Source organism: Gorilla gorilla, chromosome 13 (assembly GCF_029281585.2).
Source record: "Gorilla gorilla gorilla isolate KB3781 chromosome 13, NHGRI_mGorGor1-v2.1_pri, whole genome shotgun sequence".
Classification (NCBI taxonomy): Eukaryota; Metazoa; Chordata; class Mammalia; order Primates; family Hominidae; genus Gorilla; species Gorilla gorilla.
Genome location: NC_073237.2, coordinates 24,997,104 through 25,008,489, shown reverse-complemented (window position 1 = coordinate 25,008,489; position 11,386 = coordinate 24,997,104). Strand labels below are relative to the sequence as shown.

General features: G+C 53.7%; 1 protein-coding gene across 1 annotated transcript in view; it reads right to left on the bottom strand.

The window, feature by feature from the left end:
- The window catches only part of SHB (SH2 domain containing adaptor protein B), a 151,830-nt gene that overhangs the window by 31,379 nt on the left and 109,065 nt on the right, over nucleotides 1-11,386 (bottom strand). Inside the window, exons 4-5 of the mRNA XM_055351525.2 lie at nucleotides 7,307-7,478; nucleotides 10-129 (exon numbers count right to left, since the gene is read on the bottom strand). Of these exons, the coding sequence (XP_055207500.2) occupies nucleotides 10-129; nucleotides 7,307-7,478 (292 nt within the window). The remainder of the gene's footprint in view (nucleotides 1-9; nucleotides 130-7,306; nucleotides 7,479-11,386) is intronic.

Sequence of the window (11,386 nt, the reverse complement as noted above, 5' to 3'; positions counted from 1 at the left end):
GGCACTCACCTCAGGGAGAGGGAGTAGTCATGCTTGCTGGTCTGGCTGTTCCGGACAAGGTAGCTACACTCCTTGCAGAGTCGCAGCAGGTTCTCGGCGTCTCCTCTGCTGATGGCTCCGTGATACCATCTGTGGAGAGGGCAGAGAGTGGTCAGAGCCCAGCGCGATGGGATTCCCATGGCCCTGACCTGCCTTGGGAGACTCAGCACCCGCAGAGAGCCTCCCTATACAAGCAGGCATGCACTGGTTCATTCCATGGGTACCCACTGCCCGCCTGCTGCTGCCGGGTCCTGGGGAGAGCACAGTGAACAAAACCCAGTCTCTTTTCACGGGAAGCTTATGCTCTGGTGCAGGGAGTCAGGCCACAGACACTCAAGTCATCACAGAGCACAGTGTGAGGACAGGCATCATGGAGATGAAGTGGCATAGGCTCATGGAGCTGGGGGCTGGTGAGGGACTATTTCAGGCAGGGTGGCCAGGGAAGCCTTCTCAAGGTGAGGTGGCTCACGCCTGTAATCCCAGCGCTTTGAGAGGCCAAGGCAGGTGGATCACCTGAGGTCAGGAGTTCAAAACCAGCCTGGCCAACATGGCGAAACCCCATCTCTACTAAAAATAGAAAAATTAGCCGGGCGTGGTGGTGGGCGCCTGTAATCCCAGCTACTCAGGAGGCTGAGACTGGAGAATCACTTGAACCTGGGAGGCGGAGGTTGCAGTGAGTTAAGATCACGCCACTGCACTCCAGCCTGGAAGACACAGCAAGACTCCATCTCAAAAAAAAAAAAAAAAAAGAAAAAGAAAAAAGAAAACAAAAAAAAAAAGAAGAAAGAAAAAAAAGTGACATTTCAGTGCAGACCTGCAGGAGGCAAGGAGGGAAGCCAGAGAGGAGCTTTCTTGGTAGACAAATCAGTGAAGGCCAAGGCAGAAGGCTGCCTAGCGTGTTCTGGAAACAGCTAAGGGCCAGCATGGACAGAAGCAGCAAGGGGAAGGGGTGTGCAAGAGGTCCCGAAATGGAGCTGCAGCAGGGGCTTTTCTCTGTTTGAGCAACATGGAAACCATCAGAGGGTGCTGATGGGAGGGCCACGCTCTGACTCAGGGATGTGTGCAGACATGGATGGTGGGCAGGGAGGTAGCTGTCCATGCTCCTGCCAGACGGCTCTAGCACCACTTGGGCATGTGGGAATCCCAGCATTACTGCTCCCAGATGCCATGCATGCCAGAGGAGGGCAGGCGGCAGAATCTGAGGGGAGGAGTGCCGTGCAGAGGGCCCGACTCATCCCCCATCTCCCATCAGAGGAGGAAATGGGAGCAATGCTTTTCTTTCTTTTTTTTGAGACACGGTCTCACCCTGTCACCCAGGCTGGAGTGCCGTGGCGCAATAATAGCTCACTGCTGCCTCAAACTCCAGGACTCAAGCAATCCCCCCGACCCCCAGCCTCCAGAGTAGCTGGGACTACAGGTGCGTGCCACCATGCCTGGCTATTTTAAAATCTTTTCTAGAGACAGGGTCTTACTATGTTGCCCAGGCTAATCTCGAATTCCTGAGCTCAAGTGATCCTCCCACCCCACCTCCCAAAGTGTCAGGATTACAGGCGTGAGCCATTGCATCTGGCCTGATTTTCCTTGTGTGTGTGTGTGTTTCCTTTTTTTTTGGTTTTTAGAGACAGGTTTTCACTCTACTGCCCTGACTGAAGTGTAGTGGTGTGATCACGGCTCACTGCAGCCTTAAACTCCTGGGCTCAAGGGATCCTCCTGCCTCGGCCTCCCAAGTAGTGGGCCTATAGGCACGCACCGCCATGTCTGGCTCACTGATTTTCATGACTGGAAGAGCTGACGGTAAAACTGCAGGGAAAGAATAAAGATCCTCACTGCCCATGAGTGGACACACTCAAAATACATTCCTGTTTACATGATGGTCTCTGCGAGGTAGTGGAGGGGGTGAGACTCAGCCAGGAGAGGCAGAGGCACGGGGCGGTACCGTGGCTGGAGTGTGCTTTGTCCACAGAGACATGGATGCTGCTCCGAATGGTGGCTCTGCTGCCCGCTGGCCAGGAAAGCCACTGACCAGGCGGCTTCTATTAAGCGAGGATCATGCCAGCCTCTCTTGGGTTGTGGGAATGTAACAAGTGGCCCCGCAGGAAGGGCCAACGTAGAGCCTGATGTGGGGCGAGTCTTAACCGACGGCAGCTGCAGCATTAGCAGAAAGAGATTGCCCTCACAGACTGTGTGGTGACATCCCCACCTACAATGGTTGCAGGCCGCTGCCCATCCAGAGGCTGCATTTTACATTACATTTCCAGGTGCAAGTGGGAATGCTGCCTCCTGGTGCCTGTCTCAGAGTGTCCTGCAAACCGTGCCTCTGAGAGTTCCGGCACTGACATTCTCCTCAGAGAAAAACCCAAACCGCCCATCCCCGTGCAATTCCTGCCACTCATGAGGCAGAGCTCAACAGTTAGTAGCAGTGGCCACAGCAAAATTAAAACCCTAAGAAAAAAAATCAACTTTAAAGTCAAGGACTGGAGAGTAAATGTGAGTGTCCTTGTCCAGTGGGAATGCGGCCAAGTAGTGGACGGTCCAGGCGGTGGCCACCAAGCTGGACATCCGGAGGGGAGACTTCCCAAGGCAGAAGGCAGGAAGAGCATGCAAACCACAGACCCCTTTCTTTCTAAAGGTACAGAGAAATATGTAAAGAGGAACATGAAGTTGGGGTATGCATGGGTTGCCACAATTAAAACACCACAAGTAAAACATTTCCTGAGACATGAAGGTCCATGTTATGCTTTAGAAAGGCTACATGGCTGTAATCAGGAGAAACAAAGACAGCATTGACTTCGGAAGTAAGAGTTAACAGGTTTGGGAAGGCTGTCCTCTGGGAGATTTCACTGTGTAACACACCCTCAGTGGGCTGACAAAAACGTTTTACTAGGAAAACAAGTCCCAGCCACTTGAAACTGAGCCGTCCTCAGGGAAAGGCCTAGAAGTGGTCTCTGGGGAAGTGTTGCCTGCCGTCCACCCTCCCTGAGCTCAGGAGCAAGCCCTGCTCTGAGATGGGGGCATGGCCTCTGGATTCTTGTTAAGGGGAATCCCAGGTGGTTAACAGGATAAGCTACCAGTCCCTTCCACAACTGCTCCACACAGAGGCAAGGGCAGGGGACAAGGGGCTGAGGAACAAAGGAGAGAAGGAGCAGAGTGTGCTGGATCTGGGGGCTGGGCCGGCACTGGCCAGCCAGTCAGCAGGAGGCTGGAGACCAGGAGTCAGGCTGGGCTGGGCGGTCCCGTGGGGGGCTACAGCCAACTGTTGGGCCCACGTAGGCCTTGCTTCACCTGGAAAGAGAATCCAGGCAGGAGGTCATCTCAGGGATGGGCTGGACCTCGTGGGGTTGGCCAGTCAGGTCAGAACCAGGGGGATTAGGGAGACTCAACTATCGTCCTTCACCCCGGCCAATACCCATGAGCTCATCCAGTATTTACTCACCACTCACTATATCCTTGATCTCACGGGGCTGATGAAGGGAGAGGAAGAGTCAACAGAGAGATACAGGAAACAATTCCAGATAGTGACAAGGGTTATGCAGGCATCCTGGGGTTATGATAAGGCAGTGACTGGGGTTGGATGAAATGCCCGCTTAGAAATGAATGGGCAGGGGAGGACCCTGAGGAGATGACATGTGGCCTGAGAACATGAGAAGGAGCCAATCGTGAAGAGCCAAAGAAAACATCTCTGCAAAACAGGCAGCAAGTGCAAAGGTCCTGAGGTAGGAATGCGCTTGCAGTGCTCACAGAGCAGAAAGGCAGCAAGAATGACCCAGGCACTGTGAGCAGCGGGCAGGAGGTAGGCCCAGTTCTTGTGCCCAGGAGGAGAAGTTTGATTTCATCCACAGCAGTAAGAGTTTTAAGAGATGTTACTTGCCCTGGGAAATCTTACAGACAGTCAGTAAGGTTGGCGTGAGGAGGGGCCAGAGGAGACAAGTCAGGATGCTAGTGAAGTAGTTCACATGGCAGGTGGCCGCGGAGATGGAGGAATAATGGATTCTGGTGGTACTTAGGAGGGAGCACTGGCAGAATTTGGTAAAGCAACAGATGCTGGTGTCCGGCAAAAAAAGGAATCAAGATGATGACGGGTTTGTGGCTTGAACCATAACTAGTTAGATGTGACACCGTTTATGGAGGTGCGGAAGCTGGGGGAGGGGCAAGTTTTGAGGAGAAGATCAGGAACCCAGTTTTGAACACATTAAGTTTGAGATGCCCACTTGTCAGCCAAATGGAGATACCAGGAAGCAACTGGACGTAGGAGTCAGGAGCTCTGGGAGAGGTGTGGGCTGATGCTACATGTCTGTGAGTCACCACCAGGATCCTGGGAGAGACAACCCAGGGAGAGCACGTAGTTGGAGACTGAGCCCTGGAAAGTCAGACCTTCAGGTCAAGCAGAGGCAAGGAGCCAGCAGAGGAGATGGAAGAGTGGCCAGGGAGGCAGGAGGAGCACCAGGCCCAGAGGCCCAGAAGGAGAGTGGTCAACTGTGGTGACTGCCACGGAGGACAGAGGGGGTCGTCTGGGGACCAGGGCAGAAAAAGGAGGCTGGTTGTGGTGGGTGAGAGAGAAGGGGAGGTGACAGAGAGGGGAGAAGTGCTGGCAGCTCTTTGGAGACTGTTCATTCATGCAACAGCTATTTATTCAGCACCTGTTACGTGCTGGGCACTGTTCTAGGCACAGGGGATGCAGTGGTGACCTAGACAAGTTCCTGCCCTCATGGAGTTTCTGTTCTCAGCAGGGGCAGTTGAGAGGAATGTTGAGTCAAGGTTTTTTTTTTTTACTTATGTTGGCAAAGTTTGTTACTGGGACACATTCATATACTGATGGTAATGATGGAGGAAGGAAGAGGGGTGCGGGTGGGGCTGCCTCCAGGAGGCAGTGGGGACAGACCCTGAGCACTGGAGCACCTTTCTGCTGTCCCAGGAGGGAAGGCAGGTGGTAGGAGCACCTAGGCAGATGTGTGCCTGCCCATCCATGGCCACCCCGTGTGACCTGGGGCACACCCCCAGTGCCTCGGTCTCCCCTCCTACCTCCCTCTGTGCTAGGGTGGAGGAGAGGTTCAGACTGGAAGACGCCTCCTGAACTCTAGAACAGCATCAGTTCAGGTGGGGGACTAGGTGATCCTCTTTACTGGAGTCATCAAGCTCTATCCGAAATGGGATTTTACCTTAAGCAAACCCATCGGGTGATGACTCAGGACTTCTGACTCATCTTGGGGAGTTAATCGTGGGGAGATGAGACGATGGGGGAGAAAAAGCCAGTCATGCCTCTGGACTTGGCTGGGGGCCCCATCAAGTGGGAATGGAAAAGGAAAGAGAGCCCAACCCTGCCACCTTGAGATGAAGGCTGAGTCTGGGGGTGGGAGTGGGCAGGCTGGGCCCAGACTGACCCAGGCAGACCTGGCCACTGCTGGTCAGGACGCACGCCGAACATCTGTGGGTCACAGTTTGTTGATTAAAAGTGCACAGTTTGATCAGAAATAAGCAAAACCTGTCAGACGATCTGCATGGCTGTGAGAAATGATTCACAGCACCGGCTGGGAGCACCACCCCCCCACACCCGATGTGCTCTGTACCACAGGAGTGGAGCACTCACAAAGGTAGCAGAAGCCTCCAGAGGTGACAGCACTTGCTTAAAAGGGCAGCATATGATGTCATTCGGAAAACCCTGCATCCTGCTCACCAAGCGAGAATTTCCTGTGAGGGTATGCCCTGCCGGCCATGCCAAGACCAGAATCCCCAAGACAAATATACAGTACGTGACACACACCAGGGAAGGCTCACAAACCATGTGTGGTTGTCAGCGAGTCTTGTGGCCTTATGTGTGCCTACTCCATACCAGGCAAAGGGTGGGAATGAGCAAAGAGTAAGTGGAGGAGAGGGGAGGGGAGAGGGTGGGGTCTGGGTCATGAGGTTGGGGGCACTCTGAGCCATGAGTCCTTGCCAAGGCTCTGCACCACTCTGGGCCCTGATGTTCTCATCTAGGCAATGGGCTGACAACCCTTTATTGCACATTTGCTTGTTTAAGCAGACAAGACACCTGAGGACACCAGCACAAGTCTTGCACCTGCTTTGTCAAGTTCCTGGAGAAGCTCATTCTAGTCCAGTTACGAGACACGGTTAGAAACTGAAAACATAGTTTGCGGACAATTCACAGAATGAATGGCAGGCTAGGGAGGTGGGACTTTATCCTGGAGGTAATGTGGAGCCACTGAAGGTTTCAGAGCAGAGCAGGAACCTGCACCCAGGGATGATTTGGCAGAGCAGGGAGATGATAACCATGGCCAAGAGGAGGGGCAATAAAGGGCCCGGCCCTGCACAGTGCTAGGCGGCAGCAAGAACGGAAAGGGATGTGGGACCTTGGGGGCAGCATGGATGGGACTTGGCCACTGACTGGAGGTGGGAAATCTCCGGGCAAAGGGGCTGGGAAAACCCGCATCAAGAGTGGAAAGGCCTCGCCCAACTCTAATAGTATCAAGCAGACATGGAGCAAGAACACGACTGTAGCTAGAAAATAAATATAATTTACACATAGTTTTACACTTAGGGGAAAGGATTTAGTTTATATTTAGTTTTTCCAAGGACTTATTTGCTGCATGATGAAATGAGAAACTAGGATGTAAAAAGGAGGAGTGCACCCTGTACTCTTTTGCAGTCCCTCCTGCCATTGAAGGTAAGGGTGGCAACACAGTGTGGAGAGAAAAACTTCAGGGCTAGAAGCCAGGAGGTATGTGTTCTAATCCTGGGCCTACCACTGGCTGGGTGGGAGCCTCAACCTTCCAAGAGCCTTAACCTGCCCATGTATACACAGAGTGGGAGGTAGGGGCAGACTAGAAGGCCCATGGAGTTCTAGCATGCCTCAGTCTGGGAATTTATTTATTTATTTTTTTTTTGAGACAGGGTCTCGCTCTGTTGCCCAGGCTCAATTGCAGTAGTGTGATCACAGATCAACACAGCCTCAACCTCCTGGCCTCAATTCAGTCTCCTGCCTCAGTCTCCTAAGTAGCTGGAACTACAGGTGCATGCCATCATACCTGGCTAATTTTTGTATTTTTTTTCTTTTTTTTGTAGAGACAGGCTCTCACTATGTTGTCCAGGCTGGTCTTGAACTCCTAGGCAAGTGATCCACCCACCTTGGCCTCCCAAAGTGCTGGGATTACAGGTGTGAGCCACCACGCCCGGCCCAGTCTGTGGATTTTTAAAAGAAGATGACATGAAAGAGAGGGCAAAAACTAGGTGAACTGGGAGGTGAGGTTGGGCTTTGCTCCCAAGAACTTACATTTGCTTCTCCAGGGGGACGGCAGGATCCACCCTTTCTCCTAGGATCCCGCAGAACTCGGGGCTCCCATGTTTGATAGGCTTAAAGCCCCCTCCAGGGGCACGAAGCTGGCGCCGCCGGTCCCGCAAAGGTGAGGGGGATGACTGCCGCTTCTCGTTGCCATTAAACTGTGCTGTGGGGAGAGACAGAAAGTGCAGGGTTAGCAGAGTTCAGCCCAGGGAGCTACTGTGACACACAGAAGGGTAACGTTTAGCTGCTCTAGTTGGCACTTTACAACCTGCAGGAGGAAGGGTTGCAAGCAATGACATAACATGGCACAAAAGATTTTGGCTTCCTAAGACAGGACACCCATGTGGTCACAGCCCAGTGGTGCGTGTGAGGGGCTGGCTGAGCCTCCAGAGGCCACTGAGCTCAGCCTTACCCCCACAGGAACCTCTCTGCGGCCTCTAGTGGGGGGCATGGCACTGCCTTGGGGGAGCTCTGTCCTCTGGACAGTTCTCAGGGGAAAAAGCTGTTGCTTGTATTGGGCCAAAAATCTGCCTCCAAGTGGCTCCTCTCCTCTTCTCATCCCACCTCAGGCCATACTGGCCACATCTGCCCCTTTCCCTGGGATACTCCTACAGAGTGCCACTTAGGGGTCATGCTACATCCCCTGTATTCAGATTCCCCGCATGGGCCCAGGACCCAGCGCCCAGGTGAGCCTAGAGCAGTGCCCATAGCACAGGAAGGGCCATTCCACATGCTCTTCTCCCCGCCCTGGGCCTGTGGGAGCATCGTTCACCCCCACAGGCTGGGGGAGGATGCTCCTTGAGGGAGACCCTGGAGACACCACAAAGAGTAGAAAGCGCTGAGCTAAAACTGGAGTTGCCAGAGGGTTCCTGGAGACCACCTTGCCAGTTATCCAGCTGGGCCTGTTTCCTTCTCTGAAAAACAGGGATAATGACAGCACCCATCTCATGGGGATTAAAGCAGGTGACACACCTAGAAATCTTAGCACTGTGCCTGTACCTGTGGAAGGTAGTCTGTGCTGTTATTATAAATCACACTTATTGTGTCTGCTCAATGCACACACAGTACTAGTCACCTCACAGAAGCAACTGAACCAACCTGAGTTCCTCTCCTAAGCCTGCCAATGATTAGCTGCGAGCCTTGGCTACGCTATTGAACCTCTTTGAGTCCCCAGGCTGCTGTGAAGGTCAGATGAGAGGATACTCCAGCGCCTGACACACAGAGGGTGCCTAAGAAACAAGGCCAGAGCCTGCAGAGGAAGGTTCCTGAAGCCGAGGCCAGCTGCAGGCTCACAAACATGTCCCTGGCTGTGCCACACAAAGGCGTAAACCTGTCCTCTAACCAGCAAGCGTGATTGTGGCAAGCTATCCTCCAAGCCCGGCCAGACTCACGAAAATCAACCCCCATGCTCACAGAAGGTCCTGGAGAAACCTCAGCACTGGCGGGGTAACGTGCTGTCTGCTGAAACTGAGGAGCGTGATGAACCTGTTCTACATCTCAGCCACTGAACCATCTTCCCTATCAGGGACTGTGGGGCATTTCTGTCCCTCTAAGACACTCTTTCTCCATTAACCACTTTGGAAAACAGTGGGAAGGGAGGCTCTTGCCAACAGAAGGCTCCAGAGACACCGGACCCACCCACTTTCCGGACTGTGCTGAGCGTGTGGCCAGCCTGCTACCCAGCAGTGACACCGGCAGGTAGTCCACCCGCGATGACGCTCCTAACCACTTATCCACATGTACTAGGCACAATTCAAGGCTGGGAAAATAGTGGTGGGCACAACAGACAGAGATACCTGCCTTATGGAGCACAGGGTCCTCGTGAGGAGAGACAGGCAATAAATCAATCTGCCTATCAGTGGCTGGTGACAAGTGCCACTGAGAAAAATACAGCAGAGCAGGAAAGCCCTCTCCAAAGGTGACATCTGAATAAATATCTGAAGGGAGGGAGGAACATCTGTAGGAAGGACACTCCAGGCAGAAGGAAGAACAAGTTCAAGGGCCCTGGGGTGGGACTGTGCCTAGAGTGAGACACAAAATGACCCAGAGTGATTGGAAGGGAGTTGGGAAGGAAGCTGGGCTTCCTAGTCTTGGGAAGGACTCTGGCTTTGTTCTGAGAGACGTGGAGAGCCGTTCTGACCGGGCGCTTCCTTACAGGATTGCTGTGCTGAAAAGAGATGGAGGCAAGGGGTGTATGGGAACACTCTGGACTCTGTCTGATTTTGCTGTGAACCTGAAACTGCTCTAGAAAGTACAGCTGGCTAATTAGAGGGACAGAGAGCATGTGTACATGGGCACACAGGTGGGCAGCGAGGCAGTGCCCGCCAGTGGTCAGATCCAGCCACATTCTGCAGGCAGAGATGGCAGGACTCGCCTGTGCATGCAAAGTGCAGCATGAGAGGAGGAGGACTACGGGTGACCACAGGCTGAAGTGCAGCATCAGAGGAGGAGGACTACTGGTGACCACAGGCTGAAGTGCAGCATCAGAGGAGGAGGACTACTGGTGACCACAGGCTGTTGACCTAAGCGCTGGAAGGATGGGCTGGCCTTACCTACGAGAGGAAGACTCACCAAAGGCCCTAATTAAGCTTCCAGAAATCAGCATGGAGGCCATGCCTTAACCTAGAGACAGCCACAGCTCCGTGATGCCAGGGCTGGTGGTGTGGAGAGGAGGCAGAACGAGGACTCGCTGGGGGTTCCTGCCCTTCCTTCTGGCCACAGTTCCATCCTGTGTCCAACTACGCACAGACAGCAATGACCTCAAGGCCTTCCCAGGGGACAGGTCCTGGGGCTGGAGAGTGAGAAGGCCCTTTCCCATCAGCTAATAAGGGGGCTTTTGTGATAGTGGCCTAAAACCTGGAGCTAGGGCACTAGCACACACATCACCACCAGCATCTACCCCTCGCTGGCCTTCCAGTAGCCTGGATCTCCCAGTGGGGTTCTGGCTGAATAACGGCACCCTGATGGCAACCAATCATGGGACATATGGTCTTGGACAGGGGGTTGGGAGAAGGAGAGAAAGAGGTGAAGCAGGTTCTTACCCGAGCCCCTACTTTGCAGAGCCCTCCATGGGTGACCTTGGGCAGGGGAGAGCACTGGGGCTAGACAGACAAATTGGGGCCATGTCATCCTGGAGCCCCTTTCTAAAGAGCTTGGACTTGAACTTATGGATGGGGATAATCAGAGAATGGGCTTTAGAGACCTCTCTGAGTGCTGGTGGAGGGTGGGTTTGGGGTCAATCCTGAAGACAGGAAGACCAGTCAGGGAAAGATGATGGAGGCTGACCCCCTCAATGACGGGAGGGATGTAGAAGCTTGACTACTTGTGGGAGTGAGTCCGGGATGACTGCTGTCTGATGCCCAGATTTCTGGCTTGGGGGAGGGTGATGCCCCCATTGGGATGGGCACAGAAGGGGATGTGGTCAGGGAGCATGGGACCAGCCTGCACTTCTCCATGATGCCTCCCTGCTGCTAACTTTCTGGTTGTCAGGAATAGAGAGGATACAACTCAGCAGGCATCCTGGCCCACAGGGCTGCCAGCGTTGAAGGGCAGCGGCTTGGCCTGGCATAGGAAGGGGACTAAGCTGGAAGTGAGGTTCTAGGCTTAGTTTTGCCACAGGCTCAGGAGACCGAGGGACCAGATGAATTATAAGTCACTTTCACTCCTGACATCCTGGGGCTCCACTGGCTAAAATCAGGATTGGGGGATTTCTGCCAATAGAAATCTCTACAATCGACATCCCGACACAGAAGGTGAGCAGAGAGGCATGGAGCACAGAACATGATTGTGGAGGGAGCCCAAGCTTTTCGGCACAACCCAAAAGGCTCTCTAGGACCCGGCTGCTTGTCCAGCCTCAGGTCCACCAATCTCTTCACCTCACTGATACCACTTACCCTCCAGAGGTCACCTATTTCAGGAAGCCTTCCTGGACCTCACCTCTCCCAAGACTCACCTTGATCTTAGCACCCTAACTGCATGTCCTTCCTGGCTCCCGGTGAGCCCCCTGAGGGTAGCGGCTGTATCATGTGCCCCTTCCCCCATACCTAGCCCATTACCAGCAACATAACAGGT